Genomic DNA, 19,698 nt, shown 5'->3' on the forward strand with positions numbered 1-19,698 from the left:
AAATGATATTGATCACGGATTGTAGACTGAAAGAAGTGAACTTGTACCAGTTATCGCTTTAACGAGACGATCAGACTCCTTCTAGGAAGCCTCCTTCTTCTTTTTTTTTATTTGTGAGTGAAAGTCTTCCTTGTGAATGCGGGAAAATCTTTCTTAACCTCTTAGGAGAGCTTTCCAATTTCGTTTGACTTTCATTTTCTTGTAACCTGACTGTACTTACTTCCTGGCCACAGGAGATTAGCCTTTATTGTCGATTTGAAATTGATATCGTGAGCCATAAGCAAAACTATGGAACGAAGTTTCCGCCCATCCTTTTTTTTCGTAATTCTATCTCGTGAATCCCGAGGGATGGGCGCACCGCGCATTTCTATGTCATATCATTCAAATTGAAGCCAACCTTATCGGGGGGAGAGCGGAACTTGACCGGAGGCTCTCCGTTCTGCGCCTCGGAGCTGTCATAGCGCCAGTCGCTGGTCGCAGGGCTGATCTGTGCCTCGGTGGTCAGGATCAGGTGCGTGCCAAGGTGGTCACTCGACGACTCCGTCTTCTGCTTACGGACACAACAAAATAAATCCTCGTGCCAGCGTATATATGGAGAGAAGCTTATTCCGAAGTATTTTCAAATGGCATAACTGTTCACTAGATCTGTAGTACTCTCAATGTTCTTACTTAAATTGCAAACACACCCGCCGCGGTTGCTCAGTGGCTATGGTGTTAGGCTGCTGAGCACGAGGTCGCGGGATCGAATCCCGGCCACGGCGGCCGCATTTCGATGGGGGCGAAATGCGAAAACACCCGTGTACTTAGATTTAGGTGCACGTTAAAGAACCCCAGGTGGTCAAAATTTCTGGAGTCCCCCACTACGGGGTGCCTCATAATCAGAAAGTGGTTTTGGCACGTAAAACCCCATATATTATTATTGTTATTAAATTGCAAACACAAAACGTAGGCAAAAGCATGAAACAATGCGGGCAGCGCAGACTTCTCAGAAATTTCAGTACTCGAAAAAAGAAACGCCTGCGTACGCACTCTGCAATGTGAAGTACCAAACTTTAAGATGTCGTGAAGCGAAGAAGAAACACTGTGTAGAGCCGCTGACTCCCCTGCGTCGCATCAAATGCACGGCGATATTCAAGTAATCACTTTGTCGGAGAGGAGAAACGACGGCACATTTACGCACGTATTGCCACATCGCGCAATCTCGGCTGCCTGAGTTTCCTTCCTTTAGTTTTCTCGTCATTTCTGGATATAATTACGCAGCCATCAAAATTAAACCAGCAGCCAAACTCTGTGTACATTATTGTCTAATGTCCTTACACGCTCCGCCTCACATTGTTGTCACGTTCACTCAGGCCGCCCCTTAAACAACGTCCGCTCCACATATCGCAGTGATTACCTTACTAACCTGGATTATGTACTAGCACCATGTAATATAATGTAACGTAATGTAACGTAAACTACAATCAGTTTGAAAGTAACGACATGTGTACACAGTCCCAACGCTCCTCTAAGCTATCTGACAGGTGGAATGAAGGGGGTCGGATTAATTTTCTCCACGTAGGGCTTTCTCTGGACGCAATAAAGCAACAAATCAAATCTTAGAGACCACTGATCAAGTATGACACATCAGCACCTAATCGCGATGCATTCATGGCTGCATTCGGTGCTACTAAGCACCATCATGCTAGCTCTGTCGATTGAATGAAAAAAGCGCTTTGGCTCATGAATTGAATTTTACTTGAAGTGGATTTCAATATCGTACATGGGAGTTATTATTATCTGCAGATTTGCGCACGTTCACCTTGACCTAGAATGGAGCGCTCGAGACAAGGCTATGCAACGCAACGCCATAGCCAGTGAGCTAACTCCACAGGTACATAGAGCGTATTTAATTTAATTTATTTTCTTCTTAAAGGCTCGGAGGCATCACACAAGGGGTCTTCATTCCACGTGGAAATATTAGAGAATAAAACAGAACAGAAAATACACAGAGAAAGAAGAACAGTTACAAGAATGGTGACATTGGTTCGGTACGATAATCAAGAAAAAAAAAAGAATATGTGGGTTGGAGAAAGGGAGGATCATGTTTCAGACGATTAGACAAGATCACTAGTTAAAGGGACACTAAAGGTAAATATTATGCCAGCGTGGACTGTTAAAATATTATTCTAGAAACCTCGCAGCGCTTGTATCGCGCCAGGAAATAAGTTAGTTTAAGAAAAAATCGGGTCTGAAGCATGTGTGGGTGCGTGCGTGAGTGTGTGTGTGTGTGTGTGTGTGTGTGCGTGTGCGTGTGCGTGCGTGCGTGTGCGTGCGTGCGTGTTTGTGTGTGTGTGTGTGTGTGTGTGTGCGCGAACACCGTTGGATTCACCGCTGCAGGTGCTTTTGCTCAACTGGCGTGGACCGTTTGGGCATCTCGCGACATCACATAGACGTGGAAATCTTTGCTACTTGCATTTTCTGGGCAGTTTCGCGAGCCAGCAAAACCAGCGCAGCACTCCGCTATAACGAAACTACAGAAACGCGAAAGTGCGGGTGGTGCCGAATCGAGCGATAACGAAACCTTTCGACCGCCCGCGTCGTTGTCAGGGGCACCGTCAAGGAGCTGTTTCTATAAACATCGAATAGAACTGCACATGTAGCATTTTCTTTCTTCTCGTAATGAAAAAGCAGTTATCTTATTTATAGCGATAAGTTGAGTACTAGTAAGAGAAATAAAATGAGGAGCGCCTTCGTCATCGGGCTAGTACTTGAACGTCCCGGATGAGTCGAAAATCGTGCCCTGCATTTGCCTCAATTGCTCGATTACTAAAACAATTTCCACGATAACATTGATGCCTCAGGCGTCCTCGAGCATCGGTCGATCCCTTTCGATTGACTAAACATTTGCCTTTAATGTCCCTCTAACATTTCCCGGAACAATTTATTTACGTTCAGGGCATGAAACTATGCTTTGTGGGAGGCTGTGCTAGTGGGCTATTGCAGGTACGTTGATTTCTAGAAATTATCGGTAAGTATCGCCATTATATGCTTGCACCAAACAATGACCGCTGGAAGTTCACCACCACGAACGGTAGTAAAACGAACTTAAAAAACGCGGGACGCGCCACCTGGGCGGGGAGCTTTCTTCTGGAGGAGCTCGTTGCGCATCAATTACGCATGAGTAATGACAGTCGATGGTGCATAGGGAGCGGCATCTTCAGCGCAAATAGAATGAAAATAAACAAGCAGATAGCGTGCTGCTAGCTATCACAGAGCTCGGGAAAGGGAGAAAGGCTGCACATTAGCGATAGCGCTTGACAGCGGCAACGTGCGGCTTCGAAACACCTGCTGCGGTGCACTTTCGTTGGACCAGGGCCGGGTGTGAACAGCGGGCGGCTGTGAACAGATACACAACTTGCGGCTGCGCGAATCAGTTGAACGGGTGGCCACGCCGAACGCATGACAAACGACTCCGTTCTGCGTGTGACTTCCGCAGCGGTGTTCCGGCGTGGAGCGTTAGAATGCGCGCGGCTCGGATACCGACCCACGTAGTTTGAATGGCGCACAACGCCGGCGTTTGGGCTGCCACCGTTATTTATACTCTTGCGACCTCGCGCACCGCACCGGCGTGCGGTTTTTTAATGACGCACGCAATGACAATGTCAACAAAGGAGATATGTAAGACCAAATGGCTCGGAAAGACTCTGTGTTGCCATGGACGCTAGGACAGATCCTAGAGCCGCAGCTATTGCCTTTATAACGCACTGTCGCGTTGCGACACACGTGACGTATCTTACACGTACGGGCACAAGTGCAAACATGCGGCCCGAGGCACAAAGGCCTTGCGACGGGCTTTAGCAAAAGAACGCATGTTTTCCGTGCTCGACAGCGGAAATGAACAACGTTCGGCCAAGTGCACCCAGCGTTACAATTCGGAATATTGCCCCCGTCATAAAGACTGCTTGCGTCGACCAACAGAAATGGGTCGAATCAAACAAACTACGGCTTCACAAAGGTCACCTCGACCACACTGAAACGTAACGAGTTATGTTGGGCTGAGATTAGCGGTAAACAGCGTCGAGATGATATGAGGTAGAGTTGAAGTGGAACCACAGCATTACACTGTAGGTTACGCCACCGGTCATACAATACAGCATTACGCGCACCTTGCGAGGCCGGTTGAGTAAGCCAATCAAACTAGCTGCAAGTAAGTTACCTCAGTCCTACCAAGCGTTCACTCAGCCCAATTGACTAGCAGTTACACGAGTATCGGAAGAAACGTTTCCTTTAACGAGACTCGCTGTTTCGACTCGACTGCGACGTATAGTACTACACAAACAAAAAACGTTAATCGTCCCTCATATTCGAGTAGATGGCATCGGCTGATGTCCGTAAAAAAAAACAGTTCTGCATTTAGAACACAGTCTACCTAACGTTGGTTTCTAATAATTCGAATTGAAATGCTTTTCAGTAAGCCTGGTGAATGAAGAATGCTCGCCGGTAAACGTCTTCAGAGTTTGTATTTGTTCGAAAAACTCGGATTTACAACACCTATGGCACAACAAATACGAGGGCTCTTACTTGTTCAGCACTAAACAACGTTCATTTACTGTTCTCTTTTGCTTAGGTTTCTATACAAGAGTGTTATGCTCTTACCTGCTCTTGAGGTGACAGAGGCGGAACTGTCATGGTTTCTTGTTCAGACACAGGACGCGGCTCGAAATTGTGAGCGTCCAGTCCGTAAGCGGCCAGCTGCTGGCGATAAAGCATCGCCTGTTCCCAGCTTAAAGGAACCCACGTTGGAAGCGGGACGAGGCAATCCCTCAGACTCTGAAATAAATCCATATATTAGGGCATTCAATAAGTGTTCCGGCAAAGAAATACGTTCAAATCACTGGCTCTCGCAGTCACATAACGACAGAATTTTTTTTTACGAACGAACGAACATAGCAGCGAAAGAGTGAGGAAAATTTGACCGAGATAACATTTATAGGGACACTCCAGACAAAAAAAAAAAACACCATCTTTGAGGGCATTGAGAAGCCCGCGCACCGTATGCTGCGAGCGCGACGTGACGTCCCTTTCGTACACTTCCGAAAATAAAACTGCTTGTAAGCCAGCAGATGTGTATGTCGCCTACTCATATCGTCCTCATGATTTCGCGCTGTTCTTTTGGTCACTGTGATTCAGGACGAAATAACTAACGAACAAGACCTAACAAACTACAGAGGGTGGGTCGCGAAGGGCGATTGCCTGATGCGCGCCTTCTTCCCGCTCGTCCCAAGTTAAAGGTCACGTGATGGAACGCACTGAAGGCGGAGAGCGCACGTCTCCTCAAGCCCTGCCGTGGCTACGCATGGCTGTCCGCGCGGCTGTGCGCATTCTAGCCCCATAGGCGGCCCACGCGCGGATGTTGGAGGCAACCTGCGGCTGGTGCCAGGGTTAAAAGCGAGGGGCGATGGCTGGCTTGTTCGTGTGCACTGCCTTCTCGTACGGCTACTGATAGAGATGGTGTAATCTGACTTTCGGAGTTAAATTACGAGACTTCCACGCGGTGTCACGTGAGTGTTAACGTGAGAGGCAGCACGACACGTCCCTTTTGCACAAGAACTTACACTTCGAGTGGCTGGCGTACCTAATTACGCAAGCGTTGTGACAGTGAGTTGTTGCATGTTCACATTCCTCAGTGCGCGCTTGACACCATGCTTGTCTAGTGTTTAAAAATATGTTTACGTAGGAAGCGAGGCACGGCCTATAAAAGTATGAACCTTAGTTCGTGCAATTTTTATTATTTTGCTATTGCAGTTAATGTTCAGCCATTCAATCGAAACCGCATTTTCCCGCCTCATCCATGAAGTATTTCTTTTTTTTTTGGCAGAGCTCGAGGGGTGGATGAACGAGGTGAACATCAAACGCAAATGTAAGGATGACAAAAGTATCACTACTGGCATCCTGGTTTTAAAAATTTCGTGTTTCTATTTTACCTGCTAAGTAGATGACATTTACAAATACACTTTCACAAGGCTATGAAGTTGTGCTACTTTAAGGTATGCATGATTCGTCCGAGTGTGGTAAACGATGGTGGCACCTGCGGTGTGATAAGGTGATTAGGTAGATTTCAGCTTTCGTTTTCCATCTGAAAAAGCTGAAGATTTCTCGCGGTACAATATGGAGGAGGTTTTAATGACAGAATGCAAGCAGGTAATTCCAGTGAGAAACATGCCATCTAAGAAAAGTAAGTGTATGTAGCGACATAGGAACATACCGAATCCTACTGCCAAAATGGGATTTCGCTGATGTGACAATAGGACATATCCAGCTTTTCTGGACACGTACCAACTAGCGCCCCAAGCGGGCCCGGCACGAAGCTAGCGCGTTTTCAATGGAACGAGCGGGTTTTTCGCGAATAACAAAAGCTGCAGGCCGATTATTGAAAAACGCAGGTGACAAACGTGTTCTGGAAGACAGTCCACACGAGCCAAATGCAGTGATCACTCTATGGCACGTAAAAATTTTGTTCCCACAGCAGTTAAAGTTTTAGCAATGGAAGCCTATGGAAACGACGAAAATTTGTGCTCGATTTTTGAGGCAAGAATGATGACTGTAATAAAACTATCCAGTCTATCGTAATACGCAGTGGAGCGTAAGTAGTCCGGAGACTCAGCTTTCGATTGATGCCTCTCTCGACTCTCCACATATGGCGTAAGACTGTTCCCGAAAGCGATTTTTGTAACACTGTCGTGAAAATTGCCGTGGTATCTATAACAACATGGGCGTACCCCTCGGGGAAGCCTCGGTAGCCGTGGCCGAGTGGTAGAATACCGGGCACCTTTCGTCCCGCATCACGGCGGCCGCGGTTCGATTCCCCCTTCACAGCGGTTTTTTTTTTTTAAGCAGCATAGGACCTAGTTTTGTAGTCTCTCACTAGATGGCAGAATCAGAAAACTTAAGATTTGCTTTCGGTTTTGGTTTCTCAGCAGCGCATTTTTTAAAGCCGCATAGGGCTTATAGTCTCCTACCAAATGGCATAAACACAAAACTCAAGAATTGCTTTCGGTTCTGGTTTTCCAGTGGTGCTCTTGAAATATTATGCTTTCTGTTTTTCCTTCATAAAACGTAGCAGTATCGTGTTCATTTGTTAAGTCATCGCTTTTATGAAGGTTTTATTCATTGGACAACATAACTAGAAGCTTGCGCATGGCTTTGTGTTACGAAAAAAAAAAACCTTTCGTGCTTTGTAGCGTGGAACCTGCAAGAACAAGATGGCTATTCTTATTGCGTTCTTCTGGAAGGTCCGTTTTCTTCGACTTTCGGATGTCCTTAATGGCACACACTCCGAGCGAATGACGTCCAGCTGTGCCACAATGTTACCCGGTGGCCAGTGCCATCCCTATGCAACATTCGTGTGGAACAAAGGGTCTGCTAGGCTGAGTCGCTGCCCGAACGTTAATTATTTCTAAATATTCATTCAAATAAGAAATGCACCAACTAGGAGATGTGCAGCGTCTGGATTAGTAGCTACTGTCAATGTGTTCCCTACAGCCAAGTGGTATCAATCTGTAGGTGTGGCCGTAAAAAAACCATTTGAGTAAATGTCCTTCGTTCGGTGCATTTGCTTTTAATGGGCAGCATTCTTTGTCGAGTACCCCTGCAATTTGGTAGCAAAATCGTGCAATATCGTGCCTGTAACGCCAAAAGCTTGACGCATTTCCCATATAAATATATAAGTCTTCATAAAAAGTGTTGGGGTGACCAACTTGAAATTGGAAGTGGCATCAGCATAAATTTGGGCCAAGGTGAATTTAGCAGTGATATAGGAGTGGCCCTACCTAAATTTTGGGTGAAATGGTAGTAAGCCAAGCTGAATTTGAGGCTGATATGGGGGTGGCCCAACCTAAGTTTGAGGTGATATAGGGGTGGGTAAGCCTAAGTTTGGGGGAATATGGAGGTGGGTCAGCCTGGATTTGGGAATGATATGGGGGGTGGGCCACCCTAACCATGGGCGTGATATGGGGCTGGGCCAAGCTGAATGGAGGGGGGGGGGTAGGGGGGCTAAACTAAATTTGGGAGTGATTTGCGGTGGGCCATCCTAAATTTGAGGTGATAGACGGGTGGGCCAGGCTAAGTTTGGGGCTGATAGGGGGGTGGGCCAACCTGGATTTGAGGATGATATGGGGGTTGGCCAACCTAAATTTGAAGGTAACATGGGGACGCGCTAACCTAACCATGGGGGTGATGTTTGGCTGGGCCAAGCTGAAATGGGGGGGGGGGGGGGTAGGTGATGGGTGGACTAACCTATATTGGGGTGTGATTTGCGGTGGGCCATCCTAAATTTGAGGTGATCGAGGGGTGGGCCGGCATTAGTTTGGGGCTGATATGGGGGTGGGTCAACCTCGATTTGCAGGTGGTATTGGAGTGGGCCAATATAAATTTGGCGGTGTTGTGGAGGCGGGCCAATCTGTATTTGGGGGTGATATGGGGTTGGTCCTACCTAAATTTGGGGGCAATCTCGGGGTCGGTCAATCTGAACTTGGGGGCGATATGGGGGTGGGCCAACCTAAATTTTGGGGTGCGTCGACTGGAATTTTGGGGAACGATTTATGAAAATTCGTGGATGGACCAACTTGAAAATTAGGGGTGGCCCAATTGAAATTGGGGATGGGCCAACTCCAAGTTTAAGGCTGGGCGAAGAAAAATCGGGCGTGGCCGACTTAAAATCGGGGGGTGGGCCAATTTTAATTTGAGGGTGTGCCAACTTGAAATTTGGGGGTGGGCCTATCTAATGTTTGGGGGCGGGCCAATTGAAATTTAGGGGGCCTGTTTACGAATAGTTAGACAACACCAGTGGTGTTTCTGCATCTTTTTCATCATCGCAAAGTATGTATATTAATAATTGTTACCTAATACTCCTCAAGGTGAGCTACCATCGAGCCTTCCCAGCCCACTGGGCTCATAATGTCACAGAAGTACTCTCATCGTGACAACTGCGACGTTCAATGCGGAGATCACATGAACAAATCGCAGACTGAGCTGACCATTTTCGCACCATTGTAATTGCTAACACTACTCGCTCGTGCTAGAGGCAAAACAAGCTGACAACTATCATAATTCAACTTTCACTCGCACGCTAGTCTACACGCTCTCAGCGCACTATTTCGCCAATCATTGGATAGAGCCTTGCTGGATGTTTTACTGTCATGTTGCGTCGTTTTTCACGAAGGCCGTCTCCCGAAAAGAGAATAGATTTTTGAGATTGACGAGGCAAGCTAGTATATAACTCAAACGAAGCAAATGTATAAACGGTTATAGTGATTTTTCAAAAATGAATATAAGTAAATAAGATTTCAGATGGTATTGTTTCGACCGGGCATGACAACGAGTTTTTCCCGCCTGTCACAGTGCTTTGACCGAAAACCTAATCATTTAGCTCAAACGTGTTGCCCAATACTACATGTGCTAAATGCAGAAAAGTGCGGTGCGTGGTCACAGCTTCAAAGCCAGTCTATTTTGTGTACGGTTGTTGATATTGTAGTAATGTGGAGTTTTCTTCTTTATAAGAGCACAAAAAGAAAAATATAACAGATGGTAGCTAAGCGCAAAGTAAATTGGAAGATCTGAAACCAGCAATTATTTTTATATTGTGGATTGGTCTTCTCCGCCGGTAGATCGCTGTCGTATTACTTCAAAGAATTTTGTTTGTGTGCAGCTGCAGCAAAAACGAAAATACTACCATTTCATTGCCAGGACCTTTATGCCCTCTACACACACAAGAAGGACACCAGATAATTGGCAATATCAGTTTATAAACTGACATTGTTTTGCTAATTTCAGTGTAGCGTGGTGCCTGCGGACGGAGTATTTTCTTAGTATCAGTCCAGTGTTAGCAGTGAGAAGCAGTTCGGTCTACCATTCCCATGAGGGCATACTAGCCATTGTAGCGCTTTACTGTAGGACAAATTAAGTGCTAAAAACTTGGTGTGCCTTGTCCTTTCCGCAGGTCGTCCATCCATTCTGTTATGGTGACGATCAACGTTGTGTCCGTCAGGCCTCCTCCTCATTTTTAGCTTCACCATCGCGAGAGTGGACAGAGAAAGGAAGCTTTCTTCACAATCAGCCCCAGCGAGATTCCGCCACTCGTAACTGCTGCAATTAGCATTCAGTGACTGGGCATGCTAAGCACATCCTTAGTTTCACAATGACTAGAGTACGCAGAAAATGTAGAGCTTTGGTCGCTATCACTACCACGAACCCATGTCAATGCAGATATAAGTACGTGCAGGGGCTGAGTATGCTAACCTCTCCGTTACCACCTGCTTCCACCACCTTAGATTATCCAGGCATACCTGCTTCTTGTTTTCATCGCAGACGCATGCAGGATAAACGCGGATAACTAAAAAATCTCAGTGCCCTTCCACTCTGTGAAGAAACATGACCTGCAAAGCTGTGTATGTGGGTCCCTTAACTGCACCTCCACCGTATGTCGGCCCCGCATTGCACTGTCTTCGAGATCGGCCCACATATGGGGAGTACTTAACGCCTGCTTCATCTCCGCCGCGAGTCTCCCCGGCATGGCATTACATTCGGGATCAGCCCACATATGGGGAGCGCTGAACGCATGATTCACCACCGCTGCGGGTCGGGCCGGTATTACGCTACCTTCAGGATTTGGCTCTACACGCGGACGCGATAGTGGAGAAAGTAGCCCTTAAGAGGAAGCTTTAGCTCTGGTGGTCCTATCTAAATAAATGTAAAAGGACAATTCGTTTTTCTCGACAGCCACTGCATCTAATTTGAGAGGGTTTGTTGCATTTAAAACAAGAGCTCAAAATCTAGTGTCTGTTGGTTTCGAATTCTTGAATTAGGTCATCATTTGTTTATTCAAAATTGTTCAAAATTGCAAATTTAAAAAAAACGACACCATCAAGTTTACAACTCTCTTTCGGCAAAGAAAACTGATATCAAAATTAAGTACATTGCATCTAACAGCACATCTAAAGCAGACAAAATTGATATATTACGCATGAATCTTAAAAAATTTAGTAATACGGAAATACAGCTTTTCTACAACCCTTGTTCACAACGTAACGACTTCACGTAAGATATAAATCGGCATATTGGAATTGTCTAATGGATGCTGTTTACAGAACCGCGATATCAGTTCTTGATCTGGAGTTAATAATTTGTAAACTTCGTGCTTGTGTACTTTTCGCACTTTCGAACTGTTGAATATCTTTTACCAAAATCCAGGCCCTAAATAGAAATTCCGCTTCCAATAGTCACTAGAATTTACCTTTCTCTCCCGAATCCAACAAATTTCGTTAAAATCGGTCCAGGGGTTATCTAAGAAAAGCGTTTCGGCGTTTTACATTTATTTGAATAGGCCGAGTCGGAGTAGGGCCCGTGTTAAAGCTTCCTCTTAACGACTTCGCTGTAAAAAAAAAAAGAATAAAAGAAAACAAAAACGCTGCATCTATCAATATCGCCGGCTCAGATTTCGTCAGGATGGCACCGTCCCCATCGGCACGGCTCTGTGAGCAGCTACCAAGCTGTTCACTTCCGTTATCTTCCTTCCCTTGGCGGCCGCGCATTGTCTTGATGCCAGCGGCGCGCTAAATCTGCACCATCATTCCGTCATGCATCGCTTCTGCGACCAAGAAAGCTTTCGGCGGCACACGTACACTGCCGCGTTGACACCAAAACTTTAAACTACTTGCTTTCGAGAAAACAGCATAAATAAAAATGGAAGGCGACTATAAGGCCCCGGGGAATATGTTCGCGGGGCCATACTATTGATGACAGCATACCGAAAGGCTAAATGTGGTCAGGTTGACCTTACAGGTTTGGAAGGAACGACTGACGGTCTAGCTGCTTCATTATCACATAAACAGCGCTTAAAGTTGTTAGCGCAGTTTGTGTGTTGTTCCTCCTTTGTGTCCCGTCGTGAACTGCTGTTCTTTCTGTGGCTTTACAGATGTTCCTTTTCTGCGTCAGTTACGCCTTCCAAGAGTGTTTACTTGGAAAATGTTTGTTCGCATGGCTCTTACAGAAGCATGTTTAGTCGAAAGTTTTTCGATTGGCTGCATAATCTCGAGGACGGGTTCCAAACTGCTCATTTTCTTTAGCCACGTAAGAACCATTACTGAAAATTTAATTAACGTAGCTTTGTTGATTACGCAAACAACTAACTTCTCAACTTACTCCGCATCTAGAGATTACCAATCTGAACACTCGAATGATAAAATGATGTTAACATTGTTTGTATCATTTCAATAGTTTTGTTTCGTGCAGTTAAAAGCAGCCGGCATATTGATGGTGTTGTAGACTTCTTATAAAGTAAGTGTGAAAGCTTGGACAGGTTATCTTGACACAAATCAACTTCACGAGCTTAAGCACATGTGTCAAACCTTGCACGACTGCCTTTACAACCGATTCTGATATATTATACAAGAAGCACCTCAGCGCTACGGTACATCCCACAAGGTGTGCGAGAACATTGTGTGCGCTCCCGATTAAGTGCCTGAGCGTTGGTGGCATCAGGCTCGGTTTCCTGGCATCATAAGGAATAAAAACTGCCTGGAGGAAAGCATTGGGTACATTTTCAGTACTTTGTAACATATGGATCATCACGGATGTGCACGTTAGAACGAAAAGTACTGAAATATTAAGATGAGGCTTTCGCTGGATGTATTTTAGCTGTCTAATGATAAGATCTAAAGAAAAAATACTGTGATTTTGTGACAAATAATGCTGACATGAAATACGAGCTCCGACACAGTAGCCGTGGTGGAACTGGCCCCTGGACTATTGGGATACATTGAACCACTATACGCTGGTTTGATAGTTCGCGCTTGAATTTCCTGTATGTCGGCGCCGCTGTGCAGTGTTGGAGGCCCTTTCTAAACGACGAGCACTATTTTTCAGCTAATATTTAAAGCAACTGTATTCCTTTTTTAGGGGGGGGGGTGCTTTTTTTTAGCGTCTAACCACAGTTCCAAAGTTATCAGTTAGCTTAAGACGCGCCTGCATGTGTTTCTAATATCCAGTATGTTGTCACGGATTCAATAGCGAAAGAGCGTTATGTTATCAGATTGCGCGCATGAAGCGAATACTGGCCTACATTCGCCGTCACATTTGAGGACCCGAGATTGCGCTGCAATGTACGACCATTTCAGTATGACGAACTAACGCCTTGATCCGTAGATCGGAATCAGAGGATGCACTTTGCACGCATCCATCGTTGCGCTTTGAGCGTTTTCTTTCCGAGAGCAAGCTCACTTTATAATGAGTTATATTCATGACTCACTCTTTGGAAGTGTTTTGTTCTTGACATCCCTACAATGTGAGAGTATAGAGGCGCTCCATCTTCATTGAGTGAACACTTGGAAACGGACTATAGGCTTTTTCTTGCGTCTGCGTTTACACACTTGCCGCATCAATTTATTTTTTATAACCTAATTTAGGAGGCTGTAAAGCACAGCAACCTTTTATTAACAGGACGTTTTAATAACACAGAAAATATAAATGCTTATTAGTCGGCTTTCACCGCATGGTAAGGAATTTCAATAAAGATATCTTTATGATAATTAAAAGCCTATCCTCTTGGCAACGTTTAATCTGAGTTCCTCTTTGCAAGCTGATACAGACTTGCAGGTGGTTCGTATAGGGGGCCCTCAACATATGTCTAACCGTCCAACAAAGAGTTATTCCGAATGTTTAATTTCAGGAAGGCGTGTTACCCTCCTGTCTTTCATTCCCGTTCGCAAACACGCATAAGACGAAAGTGCTGCATGAAGAGCATCGTTAGTCAAAACCAACGTGCTAGCGTTACTCACCTCGCTTATATCGCTGTCATTTAGGCTTATATACGAAATATATATATTTTATATCGACGCATCACGAATCCAAAAAGACCTGTCCGTGACCAGCCCGGCTAGGTTTCTTTCATTTCGTACTTCGTAGTAGCAACTAATAGTAGCTCACGAAGCAGAGCACTGAGTGGGGATATTGCAGAGAAGGTGTTCTATATACTGTCTCGTCACCCACCAAAAATTGCCCGCCGTGCTACTGGCCATTCCTAGAAAATTGTATATGTGACGCCCAGTCATTTGCAACACCGCAACTTTGTTCTGCGATTGGAGAGTCCAGGTGAGAGACAGGGTGGTTATGTAGATAAAGACACGCTATTTTCTGCAGTAACATAGGAAAACATGAATGAATGCCTTCATTTATTGAGAAAAAAGAAGACCAAGCATCAGTGGAAGCACGTCTCAGCAGATTGGGAAAGAAGCGGGGGACAAAGAGAAAAAGCTGGAGGCCGGGTGGCAGGCGAAGGCGCAGTTTAAGGGCGAGAGAATATAAGCAAGAGTTGGTGAAACCAGTTGAATTCAAGTGTAGATCTGTGATGTGGCAAGTAAATGATTGGAGTCACCGCCAAGCATCCGTCATTTGCGGTAGTATGAGCACCCGCCGTTCTTGGTAACAAACGTTTACTGAAAACCAATCTTCGCAATTAATTATTCATCAGCCATACCTCGCCACGTATTTCTTAGTGGCAGGGTCAGTGGATTTCAACTACGCTGTCGCGACAAGTTACGACTATAACGTGGCGCTTGCGGTTACGGTTGTTATACTCGTGACTCTTACTATTGCGCGAATACTATAAACATGGGCTTACTGCACAAGTTAGTGAACAGACGTTTTAGAACCGCGTTTCTCACCTTACATACGCGCAACGCAATCACCATTGCAGCATGTTACGGTGCGCGTCCTTTCAAGACAGAGACGAAAACAAAAGAACGCGTTAGAAGACAGGGTACCGACTTGGGCCTCGTGCCAAACATATCCAAGCCAACAATATTTATTTTATTTCAATACCCTAAAGGCCCAATGCGGGCGTTACGTAGGGGGGGATTCATCAAAGAAAACTTGACAATATACAACACAGAATATAAACGGCCGAAGACAGGAGTAAACAAGTTAATAAGCCAGGTACAAGTTGACAGGGGAAGAAATGCTAGGAACAGGTACTGAAAAAATGCACATGTAGCAAATCCCACAAAACAAAAATCGCACATTCAGAAGTTACAAAACATGTCATCTAACATTCCACAGAACCTTACGGCCCACACGCACACACTGAAAAAAAAACGAAAAAAAAACCGCACATCATTCTAGTGGAATTTTCTAAGTATGGGGGGGGGGGACCAAAGAGCTGTTTGAAATGATGATGTTCCAGCGATAGCCGCAATGCTAGAAGGAGGCGAATCCCACTCTTCAATAGCCAGGACCAGAGGTGAGTATTTGTATCGTTCTGTCCGAGCGAAAATGGGTTTAGTCTTCTTCATGTGATCTACACGAGCCGGTGTGTGCGGCACCGGGAGAAGATGTGAACTTGCGAATGGTGTGTTGCTGTGGTAGAGAGTATGGAAAAAAGATAAACGGCTGAGTTTTCTGCGCATGACCAGAGGCGGGAGACGGAGCGATATTTTCAGTACTGTTACACTTTGATACCGAGAGTAACGGAAAAGGATGAATAGAGCAGCCTTGTTTTGTATACATTCCAACATGTTAACAAGATAGGTATAATGAGGGTTTCAGATAACGGGTGCGTATTCTATCACAGGCTTGATTAGCGCGTTGAATGCGTGTAGTTTTGTATCCTGGTTGGCTTGGCATAGTCGGCGTTTAAGAAGACCAAGTTTTTTTAAGTCTTTGGTAATAATCAGTTCAATATTAGTGCTCCAGGATAAATAAGAGCTAAAATTTACACCGAGGTATTTTACCGACGCTGAAGTTTGAATGATAGTATTATTAACTGTGTGGGCATTAGGAATCGTCTTAGCAGCGGAAGTAAACTTGAGATGTATAGTTGTGTCGACGTTAATTACCATCTGCCCTACCGCACCAATGAGTTAGCTCATCAAGATCAGTCTGGAGAGCAACGATGTTAACAATCATGCCGTCGTTTCTATGCAAAGAGGTTATGTATTTAAACTTCTCGAGTGACAGTCCAATCCGCCACCTACGGGAGCGCTTGAAGCCGCCGGCGGCCATATTGTTAGAGGAAAAGGAGCACGGCTACAGTACGTGGCTGCAAGCACGCGCGACGCAACTGTGCTTGCGGTTCTGCGATGAAAAATCAAATGAGACCCCTTTAGAAAGTATACCAGTCCGGCATTGTGTGTCGCTGTTATAAAAAAAAAGAATGTCATGGTGGTGGGTGCCTTGTGTTCTGTGTACAATATGTTGAACTGAAAAACAGTCGTTTCCTGTTTTCTTCATTCAGTAACCTGCCGCGTGCATCGGCACTGTGATGCCCTTTCGTCGATACGTGGTGCCGGGCCGTATTGACAAAACATGACCTTGAAATAAAGTATCCTTATGCCATTTCTTAAAAAAAATCACTATTTGTGTTAATGAGCATTTTTGCTTTAAACCTAGAAAACAAGAAAAATATTCAACGGTAGGTCTCATTTTTGTCTGGCGTTTCAGTTCTAGCTGAAAAGAGTTCGTGAAAGCAAATTTACAATAAAGCTAAGGCGACCCACCATCTCCACGAAGCCGCAAGCCTACATGCGCTCCAATGAGGGTAACGTGCCAAAGTTAAAGTCATGCGTCACTGGCGGCTCAAGCAATCTTTACTTTTTTTTTCGTTTCTGCATCCGTTCTTCCTGCGTCTGTGGCAAAAACGAGAAGTGGGAAGGCAGATAAACGGAAATTGGTGCAGGCAGGTGGTAGCGTAATGGTTAGAGTGCCCATCTCCCAAATGCAAGATGCTGCATTTGGGAGATGGGCTCGAATCCCGGTGGTTTGTTTGGGAAGACAGCTTTCTGTGCACTCTGGTGACTGCGACGCTCAGAATTAGGCGGCAGCCTGACGACAACGGTCGCCGTCAACGTGACAGAATAAGCGGGCGTGCAAGGTCCCACTTAAAGCCGAAAGTACATTCAGAGGAGATACGCTATACTCTTGTCGGCAAAAAAAAAAAGAAAAACTGATGAGTAACGAGCGGTGTTGTTGAGCGAACCTGTAGACCGATAATGTCACCATAGACATGACCACGCTCCAATCCCGGTGCTCAGCGGAAATATACGTCGACAGCATGTGAACTAGCGTGTTATCGATACTTCATTAAGGTCGTTGCGTGTTTGTGTTGTGTCTAGCAGGAGCGAGTAGTATAGGAGATTTCATTGGAGAGAAGGCGGTGAGCGAAGTCCGCGAAAAGTAATTGAGGATAGCCATATTGAACGTCGACGCCGTGTTGAAGAAAGCCTGCGACTTCAGTTGCTCAGCCGACAGAAGGCTTGAGTAGTAGCATACCGCTGGGTGTATTTGGTAACCACAGCGATAGACACACACTTTGCGGAAGTAAACAGAGGAAAGGGACGTAGTGAGTTGGCCGCCCTTTTCAAGCTCTGCTTGAAAAATGCATGTGGCGAAGTATGACGCACCAAATAGTATATGCCAACCCAAATGAATCAGCGCGGTCATACTTGCGCGACATGCCATGGTGGGCTGCCACCAGGACATCATGAAGTTGCAGCGATTACAGTTTGCATTGGGTACTTGAGAATTAGAACGAGCACATCAGAGACGTCCGAGGGATGTTTCTACGGTATAAGAAGACATCGCTCTCGCACCCCCCCCCCCCCCTCCAAATAACTAAATCATGAATATAAGCTTACGAATAGGGGCATCATAAGATCGAGCACTACGGCGCTTGTTGATCTTGTTCAGGATGACGTCAGCGTTTCGTTCAGCGTTTATTTCTGAGAAAATGAGTTGGAGTTACGTTTATTTGCATCACAATGGTGGGCGTAATCAGGCCAACATTGACAGCATTTCATTAGAGGGTGCCTGACTACTCTGTGGAGATTACGTTTAACAATGACAACAAACACAGAAAGCTTCGCTTACATCGATTCGCACATACGTGGGATCCGCATAATTTTGTGACTATCAATTTAGATGCTTCAGAATGGCGCTCACTAGCGCAACATTTCCATCCACAGTGAGCATAAGCGGCTGTCGTATCCACAGTAGAATTGATTTAAATGGCTTTAATCCCATGGACATATCGTTGCCAACTTCCGTGGGAATGCAGTCGTCAAAATGGAATACAGGTGACAGGGAAATCAGGAGGTTGATGAACGGCAAGAAGGCGGAAACTTGCGCATGACCTCAGGGATATAAAATGACTTTTTGAGCAGCTTGGTCAGGGGGCCATGCAATGGTTTCCACGTCTATTAAAAATTCTCCAAAATATTAGCAGAGGCCGACAAAAATGCGGGCATTTTGGGAAAAGTGAAACCGCTGGAAATTTCACGACAGCCTTAGCCTAAATATAAAAGATGACTTAAAAATAAGAAACCATAACGTTGACAGGGTGGCCAAATTCTGGCACAAATAAATCGGCTGTTGAAACAGTTCAGCTGAAACGCAATGGTGCGAAGTAAGGCGAGAATGTCGGCAAGTATTGAACAAAGGTCAAGTAGGTCCTGTGGCCGACGCCAGCGCTCGGCAGCTGTCAAACGACTGCACGTATTAGCGAGATGCCTGGTCGTCAGTAATTACAGTATGATTCGGGTCTGAAATATTGGACGCGGACTCCATCACATTGAATACTGTGCATTCTACGGTGTCATTCTTGGACAGATGGTACCGACTCTCCAGCAATGAGGATGGGAACAAATTGTCTCACGTGCCGGCTGTCACCTTCCTCCTACTGCCAACATTCCTTTCCCTCCATAGCTGCTTAACTTTTATTGGGTTCGGCTGCTAATCACGAGGTCTCGGGATCGAATCCCAACCACGGCAGCCGTATTTCAATGGGTGTGAAATGCGAAAACCCGCGTACTTAGGGTTAGGCGCACGTTAACAATCCTAAGTGGTCTAAATTATTTCCGAATCCTCCACTATGGCATGCCTCATAATGAAATTGTGGTTTTGGCAAGTAAAACCTCATAATGCGTTATGTAACATTCGTTAAGGATGTCCTGGGCAGTAGCACAACTCTTGAATACAATTAAGTTTCAGGAGTTGCGCGTGAGGTCCTTGAATATGTCATCATCATCATCATCATCATCATCATCATCATCATCATCATCATCATCCTGGTTACGCCCACTGCAGGGCAAAGACCTCTCCCATGCTTCTCCAACAACCCCGGTCACCTACTAATTGTGGCCATGTCGTCCCTGCAAACTTCTTAATCTCATCCGCCCACCTAACTTTCTGCCGCCCCCTGCTACGCTTCCCTTCCCTTGGAATCCAGTCTGTGTATAATAGCTGTGTCTTACCAGTACTCACCTACGGGGCAGAAACTTGGAGGCTTACGAAAAGGATTCTACTTAAATTATAGACGAGGCAACGAGCTATTGAAAGAAGAATGATGGGTGTAACGTTAAGGGATAAGAAAAGAGCAGATTGGGTGAAGGAACAAACGCGAGTTAATGACATCTTAGTTGAAATCAAGAAAAAGAAATTGGCATGGGCAGGACATGTAATGAGGAGGGAAGATAACCGATGGTCATTAAGGATTGAATATGTGGATAGCCTTTATGGCGTTCGATAGCTGCTAGTCTACATTGCGGCTATATAATAAAGGCGGAACGGCAACATGGTAGAGAATGTGGAGAACATACAAATCCCGCATATATTACTGCACAATAATTTTAAATAGCGTTCTTGCTTCACACACGTGGATAGCTGCCATAG

General features: G+C 45.4%; 1 protein-coding gene across 4 annotated transcripts in view; it reads right to left on the minus strand.

The window, feature by feature from the left end:
- The window catches only part of LOC135914005 (nascent polypeptide-associated complex subunit alpha, muscle-specific form-like), a 59,548-nt gene that overhangs the window by 12,026 nt on the left and 27,824 nt on the right, over positions 1–19,698 (minus strand). For all 4 annotated transcript variants that reach the window (XM_065446716.1, XM_065446722.2, XM_065446727.1 and 1 more), the window contains 2 exons: positions 4,639–4,812; positions 398–547 (listed from right to left, as the gene is read on the minus strand). In XM_065446716.1, the coding sequence (XP_065302788.1) occupies positions 398–547; positions 4,639–4,812 (324 nt within the window). The remainder of the gene's footprint in view (positions 1–397; positions 548–4,638; positions 4,813–19,698) is intronic.

Source organism: Dermacentor albipictus, chromosome 3, assembly GCF_038994185.2.
Source record: "Dermacentor albipictus isolate Rhodes 1998 colony chromosome 3, USDA_Dalb.pri_finalv2, whole genome shotgun sequence".
Lineage (NCBI taxonomy): Eukaryota > Metazoa > Arthropoda > Arachnida > Ixodida > Ixodidae > Dermacentor > Dermacentor albipictus.